This window comes from Camelina sativa, chromosome 17, assembly GCF_030686135.1.
Source record: "Camelina sativa cultivar CO46 ecotype springtype chromosome 17, ASM3068613v1".
Taxonomy (NCBI): Eukaryota; Viridiplantae; Streptophyta; class Magnoliopsida; order Brassicales; family Brassicaceae; genus Camelina; species Camelina sativa.
The window spans coordinates 38,579,823-38,605,618 of record NC_141896.1 but is presented as its reverse complement, the minus strand read 5'-3'; the positions used below and the strand labels follow the sequence as shown (position 1 = coordinate 38,605,618).

The 25,796-nt window shown below is 36.5% G+C and overlaps 4 protein-coding genes and 1 pseudogene across 5 annotated transcripts; 2 read left to right on the top strand and 3 right to left on the bottom strand.

The window, feature by feature from the left end:
- Positions 1-1,979: 1,979 nt before the first annotated feature.
- Positions 1,980-2,755, top strand: LOC147924873 (uncharacterized). Its single transcript, XM_087495547.1, has 2 exons — positions 1,980-2,517; positions 2,615-2,755. The coding sequence occupies exons 1-2, from the start codon at positions 2,082-2,084 to the stop codon at positions 2,668-2,670; spliced, it is 492 nt and encodes a 163-aa protein (XP_087351673.1). The 5' UTR covers positions 1,980-2,081; the 3' UTR covers positions 2,671-2,755.
- LOC104758661 (uncharacterized) lies at positions 2,615-4,495 on the top strand. Its single transcript, XM_087495544.1, has 2 exons — positions 2,615-3,054; positions 3,307-4,495. The coding sequence occupies exons 1-2, from the start codon at positions 2,950-2,952 to the stop codon at positions 4,324-4,326; spliced, it is 1,125 nt and encodes a 374-aa protein (XP_087351670.1). The 5' UTR covers positions 2,615-2,949; the 3' UTR covers positions 4,327-4,495.
- A 3,727-nt stretch (positions 4,496-8,222) lies between these two features.
- On the bottom strand, positions 8,223-9,682 carry LOC147924872 (uncharacterized; annotated as a pseudogene).
- A 1,725-nt stretch (positions 9,683-11,407) lies between these two features.
- On the bottom strand, positions 11,408-12,932 carry LOC147924871 (receptor-like protein 7). 2 transcript variants are annotated; one of them, XR_015586913.1, is made up of 2 exons: positions 12,284-12,931; positions 11,408-11,887 (listed from the first exon to the last, which is right to left on the bottom strand). XR_015586913.1 is itself a non-coding variant. In XM_087495545.1 (2 exons), the coding sequence occupies exons 1-2, from the start codon at positions 12,787-12,789 to the stop codon at positions 11,562-11,564; spliced, it is 720 nt and encodes a 239-aa protein (XP_087351671.1). In that variant the 5' UTR covers positions 12,790-12,932; the 3' UTR covers positions 11,408-11,561. The 2 variants fall into 2 exon arrangements, 1 of the variants encoding a protein (XP_087351671.1); XM_087495545.1 differs by having other exon boundaries at positions 11,408-11,775; positions 12,284-12,932.
- Positions 12,933-13,919: 987 nt separating this feature from the next.
- Positions 13,920-16,120, bottom strand: LOC104724552 (mediator of RNA polymerase II transcription subunit 31-like). Its single transcript, XM_010443055.2, has 7 exons — positions 15,764-16,120; positions 15,389-15,454; positions 15,140-15,278; positions 14,890-14,943; positions 14,712-14,809; positions 14,501-14,597; positions 13,920-14,187 (listed from the first exon to the last, which is right to left on the bottom strand). The coding sequence occupies exons 3-7, from the start codon at positions 15,154-15,156 to the stop codon at positions 14,169-14,171; spliced, it is 285 nt and encodes a 94-aa protein (XP_010441357.1). The 5' UTR covers positions 15,157-15,278; positions 15,389-15,454; positions 15,764-16,120; the 3' UTR covers positions 13,920-14,168.
- Between the last annotated feature and the right edge of the window lie 9,676 nt (positions 16,121-25,796).

Genomic DNA, 25,796 nt, shown 5'->3' with positions numbered 1-25,796 from the left:
CCAAAACAAAAAAAGTTACGTGAATAAAGAGGTATCTAAAGTGGATAATAAAATACATAATTTTGGCAACAACTAAACTAAGAAAGAAAAAAGTTTCAACAAAGTTATGATTGCTTAAGGGACGGCATAATAATTAATCACTGTCAGAATAGTCCACAAAGACATGTGATTTCTCTGTTTATATACATTAGTAATAACCGTAGTACGTAGTGTGTCATAATAAAAAGATTTTAAAACATGTATTTGGAGAAAAAAATACAAAGAATTTGATTATTTGAAGTATCATAATCAGTAGAGAAAAAAAGAAAGAAAGAAAAATCAATAATCACGAGTTCTAGTCTCTAGATCTCCGTCAAAAAGCCGCAATGTTTTTGTATTGTTGACAAGTGGTTCAATTAGTGATAAGAACGAAGGATATTATAATACTCCCTCCGTTTTATAATATAAGATGTTTTAGAAAATCTTTTTATTTCATAATATAGGATGTTTTTAATTTTCTATACACTTAATACTTTCTATTATGCAGTCTCGTTTATAATTGGTTGAACTTTTTTAAAATAGTTATTTTTTAATATGCGTGTTTTACTCAAAACATTATATATTTTGAAACGGAGGAAGTACTATTTTAATATGAGTTGAATAAATGAATGAATATATATGATGGATTTGATTGTTGATTGTTGATTGTTTTATTTTTGTTTGTAATCACGTGGATATGATTAGAAAGTGACGAATTTTAAGATACTCAAATATTTGGTCAATTTTACTTTTTCTTGTAGTTTATACTTATAACGCCTAATTAATCTTTCGCGTGCTGCGAAATCAAAGCATTTATTTGATATCTTCCTTCGTAAATGAAGAATGTTTCACAATAATCCTACTTGTACGTATAATATAACAAGATACTACAAACTTAAGCCACAAATAATGATTTAAGATTTGTATAATGTCACATTGACACTAAAACCTTCCCAAATAGAAAATATATAAAAAAGAAGATTTGTATAATGTCACATTGACACTAAAACCTTCCCAAATAGAAAATATATAAAAAAGAACAGTTGGGGTTTTCTCCTTCCACTAGATCAGATGCTTTGGATATGATTTGATCTCTGAATTTTTCAGCAATTAAAGTGTTTCTGCTTTCTAGTTATGTGAAACCTTTGTTCACTTCATCACTTGTGTCCTTGTATACTACTAGTATTTTTTTTTACTAAAAGTGTTCTGCGATTTCAAGTCACGGCAAATAAAGGTATTCAAACTTTTGATTTAGTAAAATGCGCTATTGGGCCTAATAACCGGCGACATTTCGCTAATACTAGGGAAGTAAAAATGGTGAGCAAATTTTATTTTTTCATCATTTATACTACAAGTCGCTTAAAATTTGATTTGATACCTAAGGGTCCTAAGCAATTAAAAAAAGAGTCATGTTTTTAAGTTGCAGATAGACAAGTTTATCTACAACTAGTATTAATTATTTTTACATTTTGGTAAATGGGCTGGTTTTAAAAACTGTCTTTAAGTGTTTAAAGCCATATTTGCACTTTTAACTTTTAAGTGTACATTTCTCCAAGGCAACAAATTCGTCCCAACTAAAAAAATCGAACTAGAAGGTCGACCAAAAACTTATTTCTCCTTCAGAGCGGCCATTATTCACCGTTACCCCAAGTCCCAACTCGTAGTTGTTAAACTTTAATTATTTTCTTGTGGAAAAAGCTAAAGAATTGCGCGTGAAAGAAAGAGAGAGGAACCAGTGGCATGACCAGACCAGCCTCGAGCCCTCTGCCTTTTGTTTTTAAAACTTATAAACGCGTTTTGTGTTTGTAAGCAGATGACTATATGGTCAAATAAAGTCTTCTGGCCAAGTAACATCACATTACACTCACTTTATATAGACAAGAAAAGACATCACACCACACACTTCATATGATATATATATTACCCAACAGCTACCAGTGTATAATGGACTCCGAAAATTAAAAGAAAGACCAAGAAGCCAAAATGTCAAGATGCTAAGAACTCTTGTGGTCTAACACACCACTTGGTTAAGATCAATTTTCTTACCTTTTTCTTGACAAAAGATGCAGCCGATCTTCCAAGCGATCCTTCAAAATGACCTTCCAGCTTTTCTTGGTTTGGTGGAAGAGAGAGAATCGTCACTGGATGAGAGAAGCGAGGAGCAAAACACGAACAACACGGTTTTGCACATGGCTGCGAAGCTTGGTCACCAAGAAATCGTCTCCAAGATTATTGAGCTCCGACCGTCCCTCCTCTGTTCCCGCAACTCACACGGAGACACACCTTTTCATCTTGCTGCTCTTCTTGGAGACGTAGACATAGTTACGCAGATTTTAAACACTGGATTGGAACTGTGTTCCGCACGCAACGACAAAAACCAAACACCTCTCCACTTAGCTTGCCTTAGCATTTTCATGGTGGCTGGTAGACTCATCGTGGAAAAGACGTATTCAGTCGACCTCGATGAACTCAATTTCGCCATATCAAGTGGAGCTACTTGTAAGTTTATAGTATATACAGCGCGCTCAACATGTTTTCGTAATCTTGTATGAACTCACTGTCTCGCTATTGTGTTGGCCGTTGGGATCACTGTCAGGTATTGTTGGGTTTATACTGGAGAGATTTCCAGAGCTAGCTAGACAAAGAGCTTGAGTTGTCGAAGGCGGCTCTCCATCAACGCTACTGCATCATGCGTGTGACAAAGGTGACATTGAACTGACAAGTATATTGCTAGGGGTCGATCAAAGACTAGGAGAAGCTCTTAACGCCGAAGGTTTATCACCTCTGCATCTGGCAGTCCGAAGAGGTTCGGTTGTAATCCTGGAGGAGTTTGTGCAAAAGGCTCCATTGTGTTTCGAAGCTCTCACGCCGTCAAAAGAGACAGTCTTTCATCTCGCTGCACGAAACAAAACTATAGACGCCTTTGTTTTCATGGCTGAGAGTTTGGGCATTAACAGCAGAGTTCTTATGAATAAAAAAGATCAACATGACAACACTGTCTTACATGTTGCTGCTTCCGTGGCTTGTTGTGCTCCGGTAAGTGGTTTTCTTTGTGATCCCTAGCTCTAGCTCTCTCCTCTCTATTTCAAAAGCACTTTTGAATTTAGTTACAATTTTTTTTGACTAGCCAGATATATACTCTATGTTAGGAATCTAACCTTGACTATAAGATGATACATCATCTAATATACAAGTGATATATTGAATCATCCGGCTCACTTATTGTCAATTTATTTGTTTTGTGTGTGTTGTGTTTCTTCTCACATATTCCTATTGAATAAATTGCAGCTTATAAGTTACATTGTTGGTAAGAAGACAATAAATATCAGAGATAGGAATTTTGGTAAGCAGCTAATAAATATCAGAGATAGGAACAAAATGGGTTATCGAGCTTCTGACCTTGTCCCTCTAGAAGCCAAAGACTTTGAGTTCATATCAAGCTGCCTGATGTGTGACGACACCAAGAATTCAGAAGAACTGGAGTCAAAGAAGGCTGAGAACAATCAAGATTACAGAGGCCACTCTAATTATCCAGTCGATAATACTCATAGACGCTCTCATGAAAGGGAGGTAATACGGTTGCTTGAGCTAATCGGAATAAGCACATCAGAGATAGCAGAGAAAAGAATGAAAAGCAAGAGACATGAGGTTAAAAGGGGTCGTAAGAGTTTGGAACATGAGATGCATATAGAAGCATTACAAAATGCAAGAAACACGATTGCCATAGTGGCGGTCTTGATTGCTTCAGTTTCTTATGCCGGTGGGATAAACCCTCCGGGCGGCGTCTACCAGGATGGGCCGTGGAAAGGGAAATCAACTGTAGGCAATACGGCAGCGTTTAAAGTCTTTGCAATATGTAACAGCATGGCACTGTTCATGTCGTTGAGTATTGTTATTCTTCTCGTTAGCATCATACCTTACCAGAGGAAACCCTTGAAGAAATTACTAGTGGCCACGCACAGGATGATGTGGGTTTCTGTAGGGTTCATGGCAACGGCTTATGTTGCGGCATCTTGGGTGACCATACCTCATTTCCCCGGATCACGATGGTTGTTTCCGGCTATTGTCTCCATTGCTGGTGGATCACTGACCGTACTCTTTTCCTATCTAGGAGTTGAGACAATCAGTCATTGGTTTAAGAAGATGCATCGCGTAGGAGGAGGACTACCGGTTTGTTTTATCAAGAAAACCCGTGTCAGAGATATACCTCCCATTACAAGGGCCCGCTCAGATCATACAATGCCTTCCCTTGCAAGGACATCCTCAGACTTGGCCGCCTCCGAAGGATCAGGCTACTTCACCTATTGAATCTTTTGGATAAAGTGTCTAGGGAACGTAAACAAGTATCACCTTTTTTTATTTTTTTTTGATCAAAACAAGTACCACCTATGTTGTTTTTTTTAAGAGTGAAAGTCCAAAGAATATTGTCATATATAAATGATGTTTAAAATGAGTAGTGTTAATCTTTTTGCTTGTTTTTAGTGATCTTTATAATTATACAAGACCAAAGAAATAATAACAAACACATCAATTAATTAAGGGTAATTCTTGTAAATACCACTAAAATGAGTTTTTGTTTTTCTTAAAAAATACCATTTTTAGTTTTATTTTTTTTATTTATTTCTTTCAAAAATACCACAAAAATGTTATTTTTTTTTCTCAAAAATTAATCCCTAAATCCTAAACACTGAATCCAACCCTCTTAATAAAACAAATTAAGGAAACGAATTCTGTATATTTTTAATTACGTAAAGTTAAATATTGGCTTGGTTTAGATTTTTAAAAATTAGAACAAAATTATGTGTCGTTTTGGGTTTACAAATACAAGGTGATTAGAGTTTAGATTTTACAATTAAAACGAAATTATATGTTGGTTTGAGTTTACAAATAAAGTAGTTAGGGTTTAGATTTTACAATTAAAACAAAATTATATGTCGGTTTGGGTTTACAAATGAGGTGGTTAGGGTTTAGATTAGGCCTGGGCACAAAATCCAAATCCGAAAATCCGAACCGAATCCAAACCGAAAAAATTGGATTAAAACCGAACCAAAACCGAAGATATATCCGATCGGATTTTGCTTTCATTATTTGTGGATATCAGATAATAATCCGATCTGAACCGATATCCAATAGATATCTACATAAATCCGAAAATATTTGAATAATTGATATCCCGAAGAATTCCCGAAAATATATGAAAAATCCGAACCGAATCCGAACGCCCAGGCCTAGTCAATAGGCAATGGTGCAATGATAGTCGAACCCTCTCTATTGTCATCAACCATCGCAACAGTGAAATCCCCTGGTTCATCATCACTGAAGTTGTTCTCACACACGGGAGCGGTGGTCGGAGGTAAGAAAGACGCTGGAGATTGTGTCAAAGACGGAGATGCAAACGGAAATTCATCTTCACGAAATATCACATCACGAGAGATAAAGATGACCTGACAATCTAAATCAAACAATTTCCAACCTTTCTTGCCCAAGAAGACACAACGACGGCTGCGAGAGGCAAACTTATCTCCTCTATGATCAAGATTATGCACATACGCAAGACAACCGACAACTCGGAGATGACTATATGAAGGAGCGTGCCCATACAAACGTTCAAACGCTGTCTTGCCTTGCAATAAATTAGAAGGCGTCCGATTAATAAGATAACCCGCTTTAAGAACACATTCGCCCCTATATCCAATTGGTAGGTTTGCATGGAACCGGAGAGCTCGTGCAATATTCAAAATATGACGATGCTTACGTTCTGCTCGGCCGTTTTGTTGCAGAGTATGAACACATGATGTTTCATGAATGATGCCGTGTTCTTGAATAAACCGAGTTAGACACATGAACTCCGTTCCATTATCACTTCGAACGGTTTAAATTTCTTATGAAATTGACGGTCGATCATAGCCAGAAAATCACAGAGACATTGAGAGACTCTACTCTTGTCAGGAAGAAGATAGAGCCAGACAACGCGAGAAAAATCATCAACAATAGTTAAGAAATAACGTGATCCACAAAATGAAGTAGTACGATACGGCCCCCATAAATCAGTATGTATCAAATCAAAAACTTTCATTGCATTATGAGAACTTTCGGGAAAAAACTAACGAGTCTGCTTTGCTCTAAAACAAACGTCACAATTCTTAATTAAAACTTCACTACTATTATTAGAATTACTACTAACTCCAAGAATCATTCCGGTAATACGAGAAGACGGATGTCCGAGACGGTGATGCCACAAGACTGAATCATCATGAACGTTTGCTTGCAAAGAAGTGATACTAGGTTTTTTGTGTCTCCTAGTAGGTCTCAATTAACCTTATGCGTTGTAATACTTAAGGTGTCAATCCAGTTGGGAAGGTTCACTATCACTCGAGATGCAGTCAAGAAGTCACAAGTTAAGCCAATTCAAAAGAGTGTTTTTCTAACAATCCTAGAATGATCAAAATGCAAAACTGAAATGAATCACAGAACTAGAAACGAGAATGTATGACAAGAAGCGAAAATGAATAAAAACATAAACGAGTCTAAGCATGAACTAAAAAGCAAGAAACGAAACTGTTCCAGGAATGTAATAAAAATCAGAAAGAAAGAAGTCCTAAGGATGGGGTAATTGATGTCGGTGGAGTATCATAGTCTACAGAGTGTTTAACATACCACAAGCAAACTATCCCTAAACAATGAACATCACAACCTAGCTAATCCAATCTATTGGCAAAAACTACTCAGACTCAACCACTTCCATACCTAGCTCTCGCTAGAGTATCATGGTCGAGCAGGCATTACAAACAAGTTCATTCATGTCAACAAACATCCTAGACAACTAATCTCTTTGGCTAGGAACGTAAGTCTCTGGCACTAGTTGGTCAGACATTTCATCAAACACCTTTTGGGTGTGGAAATGTCTCAAACCTAGTCCCAATTGATCAGAGAAAAAATAGTATTTCTTACTGAAGTCCAGAAGGGAATGATGCAATCAACGCTTAAACACTCTACATCCTAAGATCCTCCACCTAATCTATCCCATCCTCAAGAACTAACACACTACTCAGATCCGAAAATCATAGTCAATGATGCAAACCCAAAAATTATTGAAACAAGCATTCTTAGATAGATTAAAATGTGAAGAACAACTTTGTAGAAGAGATCAAATCAAAATACTGAATAAGTTCAAAGATTTCGGGATACAAAGTTAGAGTACGTTTTTGGTGGCTAGGGAAACCTTACAAGAGAAAACGAGATAAAAACTAAGATGTCCCAAAACAAGACTTAACAAAATATATATATAGTAAAAACGCGTGAATCCCTAAAACTTAAAATGACAAGATAGAGCGTCGGTTTGGGAATCTCCTGAAGCATGTCAGACGGAGCGTCTTCCTGGCATACGCGATTTTGTCCGTGTGCGTCCAGTGGCTCGATTGGTGTGAGTAGGAGTGGCTCGAGTGGTGTGAGTGGGAGTGGCTCGAGTGGTGTGAGTAGGAGTTGCTCGAGTGGTGTGAGTGAAAATGGCTCGAGCATGGTCGGTGAAAGTGGCTCGAGCTGGGTGTATACGCATCCACTAAAACGATGATAACTCTTGAACCACACCTCCGATTGGCTTGAAATAAACGGCACTGGAAAGATGACTCAATTCTATACAACTTTGATGAAGACGTCAAAAGCTGAATGCCTAAACCGGTGGCTTGAGTGATGGCTCGATTGTGGAAGTGAGGAGTAGCTCGATTGTAGAAGTGAGGATGGCTCGATTGTGGAAGTGAGGAGTAGCTCGATTGTGGAAGTGAGGAGTAGCTCGATTGTGGAAGTGAGGATGGCTCGATTGTGGAAGTGAGGAGTAGCTCGATTGTGGAAGTGAGGAGTAGCTCGATTGCGGAGGTTGAGCATGGCTTGGTTGCAGAGGTTGAGCGTGGCTCGATTGCGGAGGTTGAGCGTGGCTCGATTGCAGAGGTTGAGCGTGGCTCGATCTTCTGCGCTTCCAACGTCCCCTAGACACCTGAAAAACTCCGAAATGCGCAATGTATGCAAGGATGATGTAGAAACTTCCTAAACATGCAAAATGTACGAAAGAGGTTCTAAAATGATGCAAAACAACTAGTTGTCCTAGCTAAATGCATGAAAAATACAGGCTAAGGAGATGCAAAATATAGACATATCAAGAAGTCACATGTTAAAGCCCGCGAAACCGGTATAATCCCTCTCCCTCTCGTTCACCCAAACCAGTCAGCATCCTCGTATTGCGGTCCTGTAAAACCATAAGTCGATCTGTTACTTGTCCGACAAGATAATTATCTGTTATAAGTTGACCAAACGATATCAAATTCATATGAAAGCCAGGAATCAAATAAAAATTTCGAAGGGATAAGGTTGGTGTAAGGCGAATTGTGCCCAGTTGCGTGGATAACACATTGGCACCAGCAGGTAATAAAACAGAGACTGGAGCGATGTCATGGATATCGATTAGTAAGTCCCCACAACCCGTCATGTGATGTGTTGCACCAGTGTCTAAAACCCATGAATTAGTAGTATTCTTACCACTCAATTGATCAATTGCCTTGCCAGTGTTGATCAGCTTCTTAGCAAACTTCCATTGTTCATCGGAGATACCGCTAAGTCATTTACGATTACTATCCGTGAGTTCGGATGAGTCGACAGCAGCAGTATTTGCATGGATGATCTGAGAAGCATTAGCCTTGAGGTTAGAACCACGGCCACGACCAGCCGGAAAAACCTGTGAGCCACAAACATCAGGTCTAGTGCGTGGACGATCGCCCCACCATTCGGGATAGCCGATGGCCTTGAAACATGACGAAGCTTCATGACCCTTATGACCACAAGTAGTACACTTCCGGTTCGGATCACGGTTTCCTGGAGTAAATCGAGAAGTAAATTGTCGAGTCAAATCACGAGTAGGAACTGTGCCAGGTGGAGGAGAAGAGGGAACTTGAGCAGAAAATCCCATCACCGGGACATCATTGGTAACAGTGGAACAAATCATCTCATTCTCAGAAACGGTTTGATACACCATGTCGAGATCGGGAAGAGGGGTGATAGCACAAATCTGTGAGCGAATGACACCATGAACATAGTCATCGAGGCCGGTGAGAAAGTCATGGATGCGGAGAGTCTCAAGTTCTTTATCACAAGCAGTGTTTAAATCACACTCACACTTGCCGCAACTGCATCACTTAGAGTTCATACAATCAGCAATACTATCCCACAACTTTGTAAGACGTCCAAAATATTCATCAACGGTGGAGCCGTTCTGTTTACAAGTTGCCAAAGAATTTTGAAGTTGTTGTAAACAAGCTCCACTCTTAAGAGAAAACCGCTTTTGAATGATGTACCACAAATCCTTGGCCACTTCGCGAGTCGAGATGGTAGTTCGGAGCTTTGGTTCGATCGTTTGTTTGATCCAACCAACAAGCAGGTGGTTGTTTGCTATCCAGTCTTCAAATTCAGGAGCGTCCACAGCCAGTTTTGGTATGTTGCCGTTGAGGAAGCCAAACTTCTTCCGAGAGGAAAGTGCCATCCGTAGGTTAAGTGCCCACTCTTCATAATTCAAACCCTTAAGAAGAGGCTGAGAGATAACTGCGCCAAGATTATCACTTGCAGTTAGGTCGTATGGAGAGATGGTTTTATGCTTAGGGTTTGAAGTGGCGAGAGCCATCGTTGAATCAAGAAAGAAAAAAAAACGAGATTTTCCGAGAGGCTTATGAAGAATAAGAGTGCTATGTTTTGTAACGTAAAACAGAGTAAGATCAACAAAATAATGAAAGAGATGCCGAGAGGCTTATAACGGAGAAGAGTACTCTATTTTCTAACTTGAAAACAGAGGAAGAACAAAGAAGAAGAAAAATAAAGAGATGCCGAGAGGCGTTGTAGAGGAGGAAAAATTTTTTTTTGTAGGGTTTTAGTTTTCCTGCTTTGATACCATGTAGAAACTAGACAAGAATTTAGGGGAAAACTATTTATTTTTGTGTTGCCTTTCTTAATCAATAATTCAAGGGTTTATATAACACTAGGTATTAGCGTTGACAACAATATTAGGGTTTATAATAACCGACATAACAAAATCCAACATGGACTGTCAGCCCATACACCAATAGTCCTCCGCACGACAAACGTGGTATGCAACACGCGAAACACGTATGTCGTGGACACTTGTCAAGGACGGATAAATCATGTCAACAAACTCCTGTGGACATAAACTTTAATTTTGAAAATAGGGGTAGAACATCAACTCGTGTTCGGTATTTGGTAAAAGGGAAAAACAACATCCTGTGGGTGCAAATTCTGCAATCTCCACAAATAATTGTCCTAATCTCGGACAGTCCACAAATCGTACTAAAAGAAATTTACCTAAAAATATGAGCGTTCCAAACAACTCCCCCGTAATGGTAAAACTATTACCAAATAAAAACTTAGAAAAATCATAACCAAACCTATGTAAACCATGAACCCTAGAACTCTAGAACCATCATCAATTATTTAAATAAAAGTAAACCCCAATTAATTATTGCAACAAAAATAAGACCCAAAACCAGTAAAAAAAACCTATGGCAATACTCATAAGGCACAAACCCAAAATTCGATTAACTAAAGAAACAATAATAAACTAAAACCATGCATGTGTATGTCAAACCACACATCAACGTTGCTTCACGTCATCTTCGTCGGGTTTGTCTTCATCACCACCATCGTCTTCACATCCCATGATCATATTGGGTTCACAAGAACACTAACGCGAAAGCTTTAATTTAGATCCACAAGTCTGCTCTGATACCATGTAGAGATCGATAAAAGAATAATGCGACTTGTATTATTATGTGCTGAAAGTCTCCTATTTATACAAAACTATGTACTAAACCTAGAGGAAGATAATTACATATAAGGTAAATACAAGATTGAGTAATATCTAGAGAATAGGAAAATATCTTCAATATATTTTCACTTTATCCTAGAAGCAGAAACACTTCTTTGGTTGCTGACTGAGATCAAGAGCAGACAGGTAATGTTTTCGTAATGCTTCTCAGACTCTTATTCTGTGCCAATCATATTCTGCTTAGAATATGATTGGCACAGAATAAACTTGACTTCCTTTCTCCATTTGGATTCGAAGTGAAGCTCATTGCTTACCATACCCACCTGTAATCAGTTTAAGTGTATAATTATATCTAATCACAGACACAAAGACAAACACAACCATGTACATCTATAGGAGCTTTGAGTAAACGGACGTGCTTATCAAACGGCTTGTGCATATTAATATTGATGTTTTGTTATCGAATTAATCAAGAATGTAACATTGCATTCACTCACCAAACCGGATTTACGGTAGTAAATAACCAAAGTCAAATTATCTAATGAAATTGTAATATTTCTATTCACCAACTTTTATTTTTGCCAGTCTTAATTTAGTTTAATAATAGTTCAAAACATATTATACAAAATTTGATTCAGCACACGCTTAAAACTTAGAAATACAACAAAATTTTAATGACAATAACAACAATGGGATAAGGAAGAGAGAATGATTGATGAGTGACTTAACGAGTTCTGATGCTTTGTTGCTTGTTTCGGCCAAATCTCTTCATGAACCACTCATGCTTGTATGAAACTGCTATGTATCCCATCACCAGCCCAAATACAACTCCAGGTGCAAAGCCTAAACCTGCTGCCATCCAACTGAATGATTCTTCTTCTTCTTCTTCTTTTGACTCCATCAGTTCGGATTGTGGTGTTGTTGGCGTTTTGATATCTCTGCAAACATCCTTAAGGGAAGGACCATTAAGTCCGGGGTTTCCTTCATATGAGGAGCAAAATTATTCCTAGATTGCCAATTGAAGATGGGATTTCACCAACAAAATTATTCCTAGAAAGATCGAGAATAGAGAGATGAGAAAGGTTCCCAAGTGAAAACGGAATCTTCCCTGAAAAGGCTGTGAACATAACGGTCAGCTCTACTAAAGAGTTATTTTCACGAAACACGGGCAGATTGCCTCTCATATTTGAATTGTAGCTTAATCTAATGGACTCTAAGCTCGGTATCAGAAGAACACTACTTGGAAATTCTCCAGACAGGTTGCAGTTGGTAAGATCTAGTAACCTTAGAGATCGCAGGTTTGAAAACTCATGGGGGATTTCTGAAGAAATGTTTACATAGCTCATATCCAGTTCTCTAAGATTCCTCAAATTTTGAGCAAGTAGATGAAGAAAAGATTCATCAATAGATAAAGAATCATAAGAAGAAAGATCGAGAGACACCAACTTGGTTAGCTGAAGAAGGTTGATTGGAATTTGGCCTGATAGTGAAGACCCAGAGAGATTAAGTCTTTTTAGCTCCATGAGTTTATCAAACTCCGCTGGGAATTGCGAATCGTTGAAATTGTTGCGAGCAAGATTCAGATCACGGAGATCACGCAGTCTAAAAAGACTACTGTTGGATTTAAGCTGGCCTTTCAGGTGGCTAGAACTAAGGTCTAGCCCAATCACTTTGCCTGACGTAGCATCACATGTGATACCATCCCAAGAACAACAGTCACTTCTGTTCACCCATGATTCTGTCTTTGGATAAGAGGATCCATCAGGATCAACCCAATCAGGTTTTTGGATCGAAAACTCACTCTTGAACTCAAGAAGAGCATCCTGTTGGTCAGAATGACACAAGTGTTGTGTAGAAGAAACAAACGTGTTTAGAAAACTTGAAACGAGAAAAAGGAAACAGAAGGAACGAAGAAGTAAGCTCATTTTCTGATTAGACAAGAAAGCTTTCATATTTGTGGAACTGAAAAAGTAATATGAAGTAGTGATATGGTAAATTAGTGTTGCAGGTCACTTACATATATATAAAAAAAAACAAACACATGAAGCTCCATTGACTTGATGATTTGAAGTCTTTTTGAAGAAAAAACTTCCCTACTAAAAATCTTATGAGTCCTTCCAAAATCCAATAGACTTGACTTGAAAGACCATAAACTCGTTCTTCTTGGCCTCTAAAAAATCATGTTTTAAGAAATTAGAAATTTGGAGTTTAGTGAGGACAATAGAAAAATCAAAGTGCCGTGTAGCTTAAGCCAACTCTTCAACTTTATATGGGAGTTGGGACTCTGTATGGAATTTTTTCTGTGAAATGCTTTCATAGTTGTCCTATATCCAATTCCAAACCTGAAACATACGTCAGTATTAACTTTCCTAAATTTTGCATTTCCTTAATTTGAGCCACAAAACTAATATATTACTTTCAATATTATTTAGTAAATAAAGACAAAGAACAAAACTTGTAGACTTGGCTGTTTAGTTGAAGAGTTTTGTTCTCAAAACTGTGCTACTTGCATTAGTAAAAAAGCGATGCCCATTGTCTAATATCACCAAACCCATACGTCACGTTTTATCTCTCATCACTGCCTCTTCATTTCTCAAATTTCTGTTTAATCATGTAGTTTCTTACATGATTCTGATGGCAATTGCTATTAAAGTTGACAATCCAAATTTTTGATACAAGATCTTTTCTTTTTGTATAAAGTTCACTACAACAAATATGTACATTGTTAGCATGAGAGAAACGCTATAATATGTAATTCATAGCTCTTTTACAAACGCTATGTTAGGCCACTGTTATTGTAGGTACCTCACATATGATAGCACAGAATTCGTATGCTATGATATAGTATTATACCATAGCAGTACAGAAATGCTATATTATCCCGCTTTTCAAATTTTTAAAGATAATGTTATAAGTCATTTTACACGCTATGTTAAGAGTTTTTACCGTAATTATATCATAGCACTAATCGAATGCTATAATATATTTTATTGGATCACAAAATTCATGCTGTTTTATTTATTATTATAATTTTTTTTTCAAAATTTATTTAAATATATTTATATTTTTACATTTCATAAAATAATCAACATACATAACATAAATTACATTAACCAAAATAAGTCTTACATAACAAAGTGTCACCAAGTCTAAAACAAAATAAAATTAACATTAAAAAGAATAGAAACACTATTTGACATGTACATGTAACCCATCCAAGCCTTTCTTACTTGTAGCAAAGGCTCTCTTTTAGCTGCTCACTTAGCGTTTCTAGAAACAGTCCAATGAACAGCTACTAGTTCACTTTGAATATATGAAAAAGACATGTTAGTTATCCTCTCCATATGTATCTGCTCATATGAAACAAAAGAATCGTGAGAAGCCACAATATGCCATTAACCCTATAAGCAAATAGCAATCACATAGAGATAAATAAACCATAAATTGTAAGTGTTACCTATACATGAGCGGAAACCTACAAAACTTATTATTTAACGTTACAACATGTTCAAATAGACAACTAACAGATATGGGCAATGTGGGAACCTATACCAAGACATAAACACAAAAACATAATGAAACGGATAAAACAAGCAGAGCAATAAGATATATTCCAAACCTTCATATGACTACCAAAACTTCCAATAAGATATTCCAACTCACATTATGAACTTGATGTACTCTGGTCGCTGCCAATATTGAAGATAGTTCAAGTATTCAATAAATGCTTCATCTTCAAAATACTGATTCTGTGCCAGGTCTACAAAACAGCATAACCCAAAGGATAAGGGCAAACACTTAAAAAAGCACAAAGACTAAACCCTAGAACAAATCCTCATAAACTATAGAAGGGAAAAGAAGAAGAGAAACTAACAGTGGATGTAAGTAGGATTGGCGAGACATTGAATGAATTCAAGTTCCAGTAAGAACTGTTGCCTTCCACCGTCGGGATCCTTGTAAGTTTTCTTTGGCCTGTAGATATGTGAATTAAACAACTAAAGAGTAGATTGAAACATATGAAAGAGTACAGAAGAGGAAGAAGATGAACCCACGGGGATGGAATCTCTGATGTATCATCATCAATCTCCTCGGGAGAAACAGTGAACCTAAATCAACCAAAAACAAGAATCGAATTTTGGATTTCTCAAGCGGAATCAGAAAAAGCTTCACACACCCACATTAGATCGACTGAGAGAACAGACAGAGAGGAGGACTATTTATGGTGGTTCTGATTTCTGAATTTAAGTTTGGGTTATCCACCAAAGTACTAAACCGGTTCTGATTAAAATTGAAAATACAAACCTTATTTTCTTGCGCATCGTTGCTTTGCTAAGATCATAAGGCTTCTTTTGCTAAAATTGTGCCTCCACCAAGACCTAAAACTGTGCCTCCACCAAAGGCTTGTTCCACTTATCCGCTCATACTTTCCATCTCCATTGACCTAAATAAGAACAAGTTTAAGTAAGTAAAATCGCTGATGTAGTTGCAAACAAAAACCATAGTTATATAATCCAGATTCTCTGTATGTCCTCGAGAAACAATCTACAATACCTCTGTACACAAAACTATTGCTGAAGCGACTTAGACTCATCACCTAAATCCTGCAAGCGTTGTGCACTAAAACAAGAAAAAATTAACAAGCTTATGTCATGAGAGAAATATGCATATCATATAGGTCATCCAATACCATAGATACCATTCAATATGACCTCTCCAGAAAAGCATATAATAAAGAGAAATGTTGAACAATCAAAAGCTTAACCCATCTATTGATTTACAAGCAATCAAAATACTAAAACTTTGAAACCGAATCTGAACCATATCCATCGCAAAGAGAGTAAATCAGTCTCGAGATCTAATCATTCATCTAAACACAAAAAGGTACAAATCACAGAGAAGAACAAGAAAAAACATACAAATACGAACCTGGAGCTTAAGTAGTTGAAAGAAAGTTGAAAAAGTGGATGACTTTGTTGTTAAGGTAGCTTGAAATCTCGCAAACTCGGATTTGGATGGAGAAAGATAATAAGAGAAGGAAGCAAATAAAAATTGAGGTAGAGGGAGACATAACAATTCGTGTTAATCACTTTTTTGCCGAGATATGACATCGGAATGGACGCGAAATGAGGCCACCGACGAGCTTCACGGTGGAGTCTATGGTGGACTCAAAAAGACCTAGATTTCAATTTGGCGAAGAAAAATTTTCTGATGTTTTGTTCGTCTCGTCGTACAGAGAAGGGATAAGGTTTTATTTTTGCTGTAAACGTGGCATTTAAATTTTTTGGTTCTGTTGACAAAAAAAAAAATTGGATCTGAAACGCGCTTAAACGAAAATTTTCATCTAAGTAATAGCGGAATAAACGATTTTAGGTTCTCGCTTAACGAATTTTTATCTTAGCGTTTATCTAGTGCTATTATATAGTAATTAAAAAAAAAGTCTATTTTTCATAGCAGTTAGAGAAAATGAGCTATAATCTACTGCTATCAATGTGGACTTTTCTTGTAGTGGTTGAACTATTTTCTAATTCAACTGGTTCAGAATTGATGATTTGTTTCTGTAATCATGTAACCTAAAAGTGTCAAACAGATTAATTTCAAAGCTTCATTATAAACACAGATGTGTGCAGGTTGTTGCCGATTACATTTGACATCTAAAAGGGCCACTAAGTATAATTATATATCTTACTAGAAAGTTGCCCAAGACGATGCGTGGGTTTTTTAAATAATCTTTTTTAGTCTGGGATCACAGAATACCGCAGCTAGACCTTGTAGTAGACTCGGAGTTGGTGGTCGGATATCTAAAGACAGGGATAAGTGAGACCCATCCCTTGTCTACCCTAGTACGCATGTGCTATGGCTTTATCTCTAAGGACTGGAGTGTCCGAATTTCTCATGGTTATAGAGAGGCTAATCGTCTGGCGGATGGATTGGCTAACTATGCCTTCAAATAAGGGCCACTAAGTATAATTATAGATCTTACTAGAAAAGCGTGGGTTTTTCAAATATTTTTTTAGTAATTTTAATATGATTTATGGTTTTATAAAATTAAGTTGGTGTAGTGTATATATATAAATTTAAATAACATACATCTGTAATATATTTATTGTTAATTATATTTATATTTCAAATAATTTACAATGCTAGTTTAAATTATTAGTTTCCAAATAATTCTTGACGCAACTTTTTATCTGTTAAAATTATATATGTTATAAAAGAAAATTTTATTTAACTACAATTTATGATAGAGCACTAATTTAATTTGATTTGAAACCTAAAGCAATAATAAAAAGGGTTATGTTTCAAGTTACTGACACAAGTTTTTCTACAACTAGTATTATTATTTTTTTACATTTTGGTAAATTGGTTTAAGAAGCTGTCTACTTTTTAATTGTTTAACGCCATATTTGCACTATTAAGCTCTCCAAGGCAACAAATTCGTCCCAACTAAAAATATCGAACGACCAAACTTCATTTTCCTTTGGAGCGGCCTAATTCACTGCTACCCCAAGTCTCTCAACTCATAGTTATTAAAATTTAATTGCGCGTGAAAGAAAGAGAGAGGAACCAGTGGCATGGCCAGACCAGCCTCGAGCCTTCTGCCTTTTGTTTTTAAAAATTATAAACGCGTTTGTGTTTGTAAGCAGATGACTATATGGTCAAATAAAGTCTTCTGGCCAAGTAACACCATATTACACTCACTATATATAAACAAAAAGACATCACATCACACACTTCATATTAGCGGGTACCCTTGAATTTTTCGATACCCTTTACCCGATCCGATCCTTACGGGTAATAGAAAAAAATTACTCGTACTCGACCCTTAAATAACGGGTACCCGAAAAAACGGGTACCCGGTAAAAATTAGTTGACCCTTTAATACCCAACCTTTAACGGGTACCCGGAACAACGAGTACTCGGCAAAAAAATTGCCAATAACAACAAAAGAAAGAATTCATAAATGTCAATAATTTCATATTCCAAAATCCGAAAAAGGAAGAACTCATAAATGTATGCAACATATAGTCTCAAAAATTATAAAATTACAAACTTGAAAAATAAAAGCTTAATAATATATTTATAAATTAATAATATATAATAATAATATTAAAGGGTATTTGCGGGTCGGGTAACGAAACGGGTAAAGGGACGAGTAACGAGACGAGTAGGTTAAACTAAATTATTTCCCGATACTCGTCCCTTACTCGCGGGTAATGTAATTTTAAAATCCTTTACTCGACCCTAAGATCACGGGTACCCTTTTTTCGAGACGGGTACGAACCGGGTAACAGGTCAAGTACGGGTAACGGATATTAGTGCCCAGGCTAACTTCATATGATATATCTTATATAATATGATAAAGTATTTTTTAACTTTAACTCACATTGCGACATTTGACGCTTTTTTTTAGTGACACCTGTCATCCTTTGTTTCCATTTTATTCTTTTAAAACAATTTTTTATCATTTTCAGTTCCAAATAATCATACTTCTAAGTTCTCTTCTTAATATTGGCACAATTGACATATATTTTTAAATCCACTTTAATATCTTAAGTTCTTTTGTCAAACAAAATCAGATTATTTTATAATAAAATCTCATATGATATAAAATATAATATTCTATAACATTTACTAATGAATAAATGATATTTGATACATCTACTTTACATATTTTTCTTACATTTTATTTAATTTGTCTTCATCCTTTAAAGTGAAAAAAACACACACTATTTTATAATAAAAAAATATCATAATAAAAACCATATCTTGGATGAGAAATGAAATAGTTTAAATACATAATTTTGATTAAGCCTTTATGTAATTTTATAAACCTTAATTTTTACACGTTTTAAAATCATATAATATTTTCTTTCATTAATTGATGAGTACACTACCACTAAAATCCTATTAAATTATGATAAATTACACAACAATAGCTTTTCCTTTAATATCAATACACATATCAACATAAAATCGATCTTGTCAAGAGCATTTCAGAATTGTTGTCATGTTTATATCATATATATATATATATATATATATATATAAGATTTTCATATATGTTGACTTTCTTGATTTCTATCTATTTATTTCATTAGAAAATTATAAGTGACATATTTGTTTGGGCAAAATTAATCGATTCGTTTAAAGACACGGAAACAAGAAACAGATGTTGAATAGTTGCTTTTATTAATCAAAGTCTTGAGCTCAAATACAAGAATTCAAGGCACAGCGAATCAATCTATAAACCCTAGCCGCGTTCTAGAGTTGAGTCGTGTGTCTTGTGTTTTAGGTCTCTTGCTTTGCTCTCCCCCTCGTCTCTCGTGGAGGCCGATCTTCTTTTATATCGAGATCCCTTTGCCCTAATCCCTTAGGATATGTCTTGGGGCTTTCTGACCCTATCCATAATAAGGTCGGTCACGAGGCTCTTGGCCCATTAACGATGTCGGTCGTTAGACTCTTGGTCCATTAACGGATCCAGTCGCATGACTTTCGGTCTATTGACGAAGTTAGTCGCGAGATTTTCGGTCTCGTGATATAGTCAGTCGCGAGATTCTCGGTCTCGTGATAGAGTCAATCGCAAGATTCTCGGCCTATTTATCAAGTTAGTCGCGAGACTCTTGGCCTATTGATAAAGTCAGTCACAAGCTCTTGGCCAAGTGACTATGTCGGTCACGTGACTCTCAACCCATTGATGGAGTCAGTCACGTGACATTCAATTCAACCCATTGACAGACTCGGTGACGCGACTTTTCTCTCATTAGATTGGCAGACTTGTGTTGGATTTGTCGTGTAGAATATGAGTTGACACTATCCAATATCTTTGTGAATATTCTCTCTGCTTCTCTTGATTTATCGGGTTCGTCGAACTAACCATCAGGGCGCCGGTCCTGAGATTACCTAGGCCTAAAGCATTTATTATACAAGGTATTTTATAAAATATATTAACTGTAAGCATATGATACAAACAATAAAAAAAAATACAAAAACTGCAGTTTTGGGGCATCGAACCCGCGACATAGGGTATGATTTCGTAGAACAGAACCAATTTAGCTATGAACATGTTTCATTAATTAACCCAAATTTTTGTATATATTATGTGGCTTAAAGCATGCTTTGGCTGCTTTAGGGGTGGGCCGAGCCTGCTAACCATACAATTCATTTATTTAGTAGAGAAGATAAAATTATACCCAACAATATTTAAAATAGTATTAATTAAATCATTAAGTTTGATTACTTCTTATATGGAAAATATATTAAAATTTTATATTTAATATCAGGTAGTGGGTTACAAATTGCTTTTACAATGCATTAAAGAGAGTTATAATTTCAATAACCATGAATTGAAATGTCTTTATTCTAATGAAAATATTCCGTCGCAATTATTTATGTTACAAAAGGTATGAAATCAAATTCCATAATTCCCAAATTTGTAACTGTTAATAAAATATTTTGAACTTAAGAGTAACATCTATCTAACATTCAAATAGCGTACGTATCTAGCCATAGGTAGACATTTACTTAAATACTTGGACTCAAATTTACTCTCAAATTCTAGACCTGTTATAACATATATCATCAACACTGCAAGAGGAAAAAAGATCATTATGTTTCTTGATTATGATGGTACCCTTCTCCAATCCTCGATGATCCAAACAGATGAAAAAACATCGAAAAGAACTATGAAAAAACGGATTGCCACACTCCGGACTCATTGAAAACAACACACCGGAGTATTCCTACAGCTTCGGATGGAGAGCAAGTGTGATGTGTCAAGGTCAAACCAGAGGTTTTCATTTTCAAATTACAGTTAGTGCATGAAATATAGTGCCACCTATTGAGCAATACACAACTTCAACCACTTTCGCTTTACACCAAAAACAAATGTTCCTTAAAAATATCAAGACGATGTTTTAAGTAATAGTAGTAAAAATAAAATATAAATTGGTCATATTACCTGGCCTCCATCCTTGTTGTTTGACGTAAGTCTCTATTTGTTCAATCATGTACAAATCTTTTGGGTCTTAATAAATTTTGCCAACTAAAATTGACGGGACATTACTTGCCTTGAAATAGTTACTGGGGAAAATATTAAAGACTATAAGACTGTTGTTCATATTAAAAGATTATTGTACGAATATTGAGAATATCTGATGTTAAAAGTAAGACAGAAACTGGTTTAACTGGAAGCAATATATATTACATGTTGGAGAATGGGGGAAAAACAAATACAGAATTAACCATATGTATATGAAATATAATATCTTTTACGGAATTGTTGGAGTTGACGATGTTGCATTGAAATATAAATAGTTTGCCAAGAGTGTAAGAAGTTTGGCAAGTTTTTCCCAAAGAGAGACACTGCTTTCCCCGAATCAACAGATCTTCGAACTTAGATAGGCGAGTTGCATGTCTGAAAGCAAGTAAAAAATTAGTTAGAGAGAAAGTTTTTAATATACAATAGGTGAGATAGGTGTGGTGTGGATTAGGTAGTTGATTTACATTTTCATCTTGAAAGAGACATTTAAAGCTGAGTAAGAGATTGTTTCTTCTAAAGTATGGAGCTTCCCAAAAACAATCTTATTTTTACCGGTGATCATCTTTAGAGAGTAACTCTAGTATAGAGTAGAGTAGAGAGCAATTTTTTTAGGTTGTAACATTTTTAAAAGTGTAGTTAGTGTGTGGGGTGGGGGTTGATAAGCTCAAATTAATCCCTAGAGCTACTCTCTCAAACAAGAGATCAATTGCAGTACTTAGGGGTCGAATCCACAGAGACTCAAGATCAAACACAATAGACTGTAAAGTTTTGTAAATTACGCTAAACAAGTTAAATTGAATTAAAATAAAGCAATGCAATATTTAAATAAAAGTGATGTGAATTCAGAAAATCAAAAGAGCTAAGCCTAGGGAATTTCTCAGGAAATTATGAAATATTAAATCAGATAAATTAATTAAGGTTCAAGCAATAAAGATCAGATCTAGAACTCTAAACTTTTGGTAAATTAAATCAGTTCTCACTGCAAATAATATCTAAATTTAAAACCAGAAAATCCAAATCTCTTTGTAAAATTCCAAGTAATAAATCAGCTTTAAAAACAGGTTTAGATAAGTTCACAGAATTATTAATTCAAATCTCTTTGTAATAAACAATTCTGCTCATCAATGGTTTAATCAGGAAAACAATTATATTCTCATATCAATTTATTTCCCTAAGATAACAATTCTAGGTGATCAATCAAGAATTATTGTGAAGAACAACCAAGGATGAAGATCATAAAAGATTAAGAACCCTAAAAATATCAGATCTAATAAATCATAAAAACCCTATGAAAAACCCTAAACCTAACAAGCAAATTACTCAGACATGTTTAATGAAGAACAAATCATAATTCTGAATAACATGAATAGATATTAAAAGTAAAAGAAGGAGTTTAGAAATTCTTCTCTACAAAGCAGATCAGATCTCTCCCAAAAAGCTCTCAATATCTCTCTCTCAAAAACTGCTAGAAAATAACTTCAAAGGGTTTAGAAAATCTAAAAACACTATTTATATGTCCTAAAACACGTCAGGGACTTATGTTGCAAATATGGAAAACTTTGGGGCAACTTTTGTAAAACTTCCAATTTTTGGGTCTTGAGTCGGCAGAAAGGGGTGTCGACCGATGCTCTTAAGTGGTGTCGATCGACACTCTTGTCTTGATCCGAGATTTCTGCTCCAAAACGATCCAAATTGCTCCATTTCGCTCCTTTCATGCCAAAATCCTAGAAAACCTGTAAAGACTCAAAAACATCCTGGAAAACACATCAAAAGACTCTAAAAGACTCCTTATATCATGGTTAAAAAACCACAAAAACCATGATATATCAACTCCCCCAGACTTAGCCTTTGCTTGCCCTCAAGCAAAACATAAGCTTAGACCTGTGAAAGAGGTTTGAAAACAGGGAACTCACTCAATTGCAGATTATTCTTATTCACACTCTTCATGTGCCTGACTCAAGAACTTACTTCTTATACTCAACCATGATTAGCATCAACATTCCTTACTAAAATCCCACAATCCTTTGGAATCTCTGAAATCTCCATTGTCATCTCATTAGTCAATATTAAAGCAAGTACAGGTGAGTTCTTACCTTGGGTGTATTGAACAGTGGCATATGGACTCTTTTCAGACCAAGACATTCTTCTTACATCTCCTTTCCTCTCCCTTTTCTCACTTCCATTATTTTTCTTCTTTCTATTTTTTTTCTTAATCAAAGGTGTAAGCGAATACCGGGGTCATCGGTAATTTACCTACCCCTCACTTCCAAGCTTTGTGTGATCATTTGACTCAAGAGTAGAATAATGAGGTCACTGGTAATTTACCTACCTCTCTAAACTGATCAAAATCATCTCATCTTTTATTCTCTTTTTCTGATTTTTTTTTTAAAGCACTGAAGGGAAGAGAGAGGGGAGACATACTTTGAAAAATTGCATTGTCTTGTATGGCCTGAAGAAGAAGTCTAGTCCACTGATTTCCAACCCCAAAGTAAGAGATTAAGTCCGATTAAAATCCTGATAAAAGTTGAGACAACGTTAGATCAATCAGATATCCATTGAATAAGGGCTTTCAGGATTGTTGATAAGGCTCATAGTCTTTCTAAGCTTCAGTTCTGAGATCAAGCATAAACAAATAATCATTAGAGTGTTAGCCAAATAAGAGAAATCATTAATCAAGATCATAATTCCCAAAGACAAAAAGAAAAATTTGAAAAATTTGACTCAAACTTTATGGTTTTGACTGACACAACTGAAACTCAAAAACAGAAAACATAGTTAGTAACTAACCTCCCCCAGACTTAAACAACACTGTCCCCAGTGTTATCAAGTAAGAGGAAAGCAAAAATAAAATAAAATAAATAAAAATCAAAAGCAAAAGAAAAAGAAAAACTTACCAGTGGGTTGCCTCCCACTAAGCGCTTGTTTTCAGTCATTAGCTTGACTGTGCTGGAGCTCAGGAACCTGGTGGAGCAGAACATGACATTGAAATCCTCTTCATCCATGGTGGTGTATAAGCTTTAGGTGCATGAGGTCTGCCAAGGATGTTAGGAACAGGACCAGGGCGGGATTTAGGTATGGGAGGGTATCTTTTCTTTCCTGCAAAATCATCAACAGAAGAAACAAGCGCTCTACGATAATCTCGTGGCTTGGTTAACTGCAAAACAGTTTTTATCTCTTTGAAATTCTCATTGGTGATTTGAAGAGGTTTAGGAGAAGGAGAGGTGTACCTTTGCCTTACCTGAGGGCTTTGGAGTGTGGATTGAGAGACTTTCTGTTGGGGAACAGGATTCTGACTTGGAACATCAGTTTTGGAGCTGTTCTGTCTCGGATGTGGAGAGGTGTCGATCGATGCCACCTTGTTGGTGTCGATCGACACTGAGCCTGATGCTCGTGTTGCAGAAACTTTTTCAACAGAAAAAGTCTGTCCATCAATAGTAAGAGCCCTCCTCAGCTTATCCATCTCAAAATGCATACTCAAGCCATCCACATTCAGTGTTATGTGTCCCTTCTGCACATCAATGACTGCACCAGCTGTAGCCAAGAAAGACCTTCCTAAGATGAGAGGATCTTTAGGCTCTATATCATACTTCAGCACCACAAAGTCAGTGGGAATCATGAAGTTGCCAACCTTTACTGGAATATCCTCTAGAACACCTTCAGGAATTCTTCGGGAGCGATCAGCTAGGATTAGAGAAATCTGAGTTGGCTTGAATTCTGTCATCCCAAGTCTCACAGCAACAGAATGTGGCATCAAGTTGATGCTAGAACCAAGGTCACAAAGTGAGTGTGCAAACCTTCCTGTGAAGATAGAGCAATCAAGTACAAAGCTTCCAGGATCTGGTAACTTCTCTGCAGTCTTACATTGAATGATTGCACTCACTTCCTTAGAGACAACCACTTCTTGCTTTCTCTCCTTCTTCCTCTGAACAGGCTGGTTCAACAGAATTGCACTAACATCTTTTGTAAGCAGTGCTCCTTCCTCAGGGCTCAAACCATTTGATACCATTCTCTTGACATAGCGCCTAAGTGGTGGTGAAAGCTTTATTGCATCAATCAAAGGCATCTCAATCATCACCTTATCCATCATTGCCTTGCATCTAGCTTCTTCCATCTCCTGCTTAGACTTTCTTGGCTTGGGAAAAGGAACCTTAGGCTTGTAGACCCTTTCAACTGTTGGAACCTGAGATTTTGCAGTTTCTGGGTTCGTCTGGCTAGAGTGTCGATCGACACCCAGGTGGTGTCGATCGATGCCATCATCTGGATCCGACAGATTGGACGATTTTTCTCCTTGTTCTGCAGAAAAAATGTCACCATCATCTTCATCTCTCACTGATATGGCATTGCAAGCATGCTTGGGGTTTAACTCAGTTCTTCCAGGAAGAAAACCCTCTTGTCGTTTGACAGACCCAGCAGTCTGAATAACCTGATTCTCTAACTTCTTGACATGAATGTTCAATGCTTCTATCTTCCCATTCAGCTCAGTGTAGACATTGTCAATCTTTCCATTGAATGTCACTGTCAAATTCTCTTGACCTTGTAGAATCTGCTCAAGCATGGCCTCCATTCTACTCTCAGAAGAAGTCTTAGGAGGTGGAGACTGATAAGATGAGTTCCCATATGTCCTTGTATGGCCATTATTCTGTTGTTGCTGCTGATACTCTGGCTTGGAAGTGTAGCCTGAATAGTTCCCACTGTAAGGCCTATTGCCTTGCTGAGTTCCAAACCGCTGTCCCTGATACCCAGCTCCATACACATAGTTGACATCCTCCTCTGAATTCTCTGGCTCTGGCTCAAATGTCTCAACTTCAGCAGCAAATTGGACTGACTTCTTTCCCACAAGAAGATTGTGCACTGAATCAAGCTTAGCATTGACAGAAGCTAACTGGTTTGAATCAAATCCTCCATGCAATCTCTTCCTTT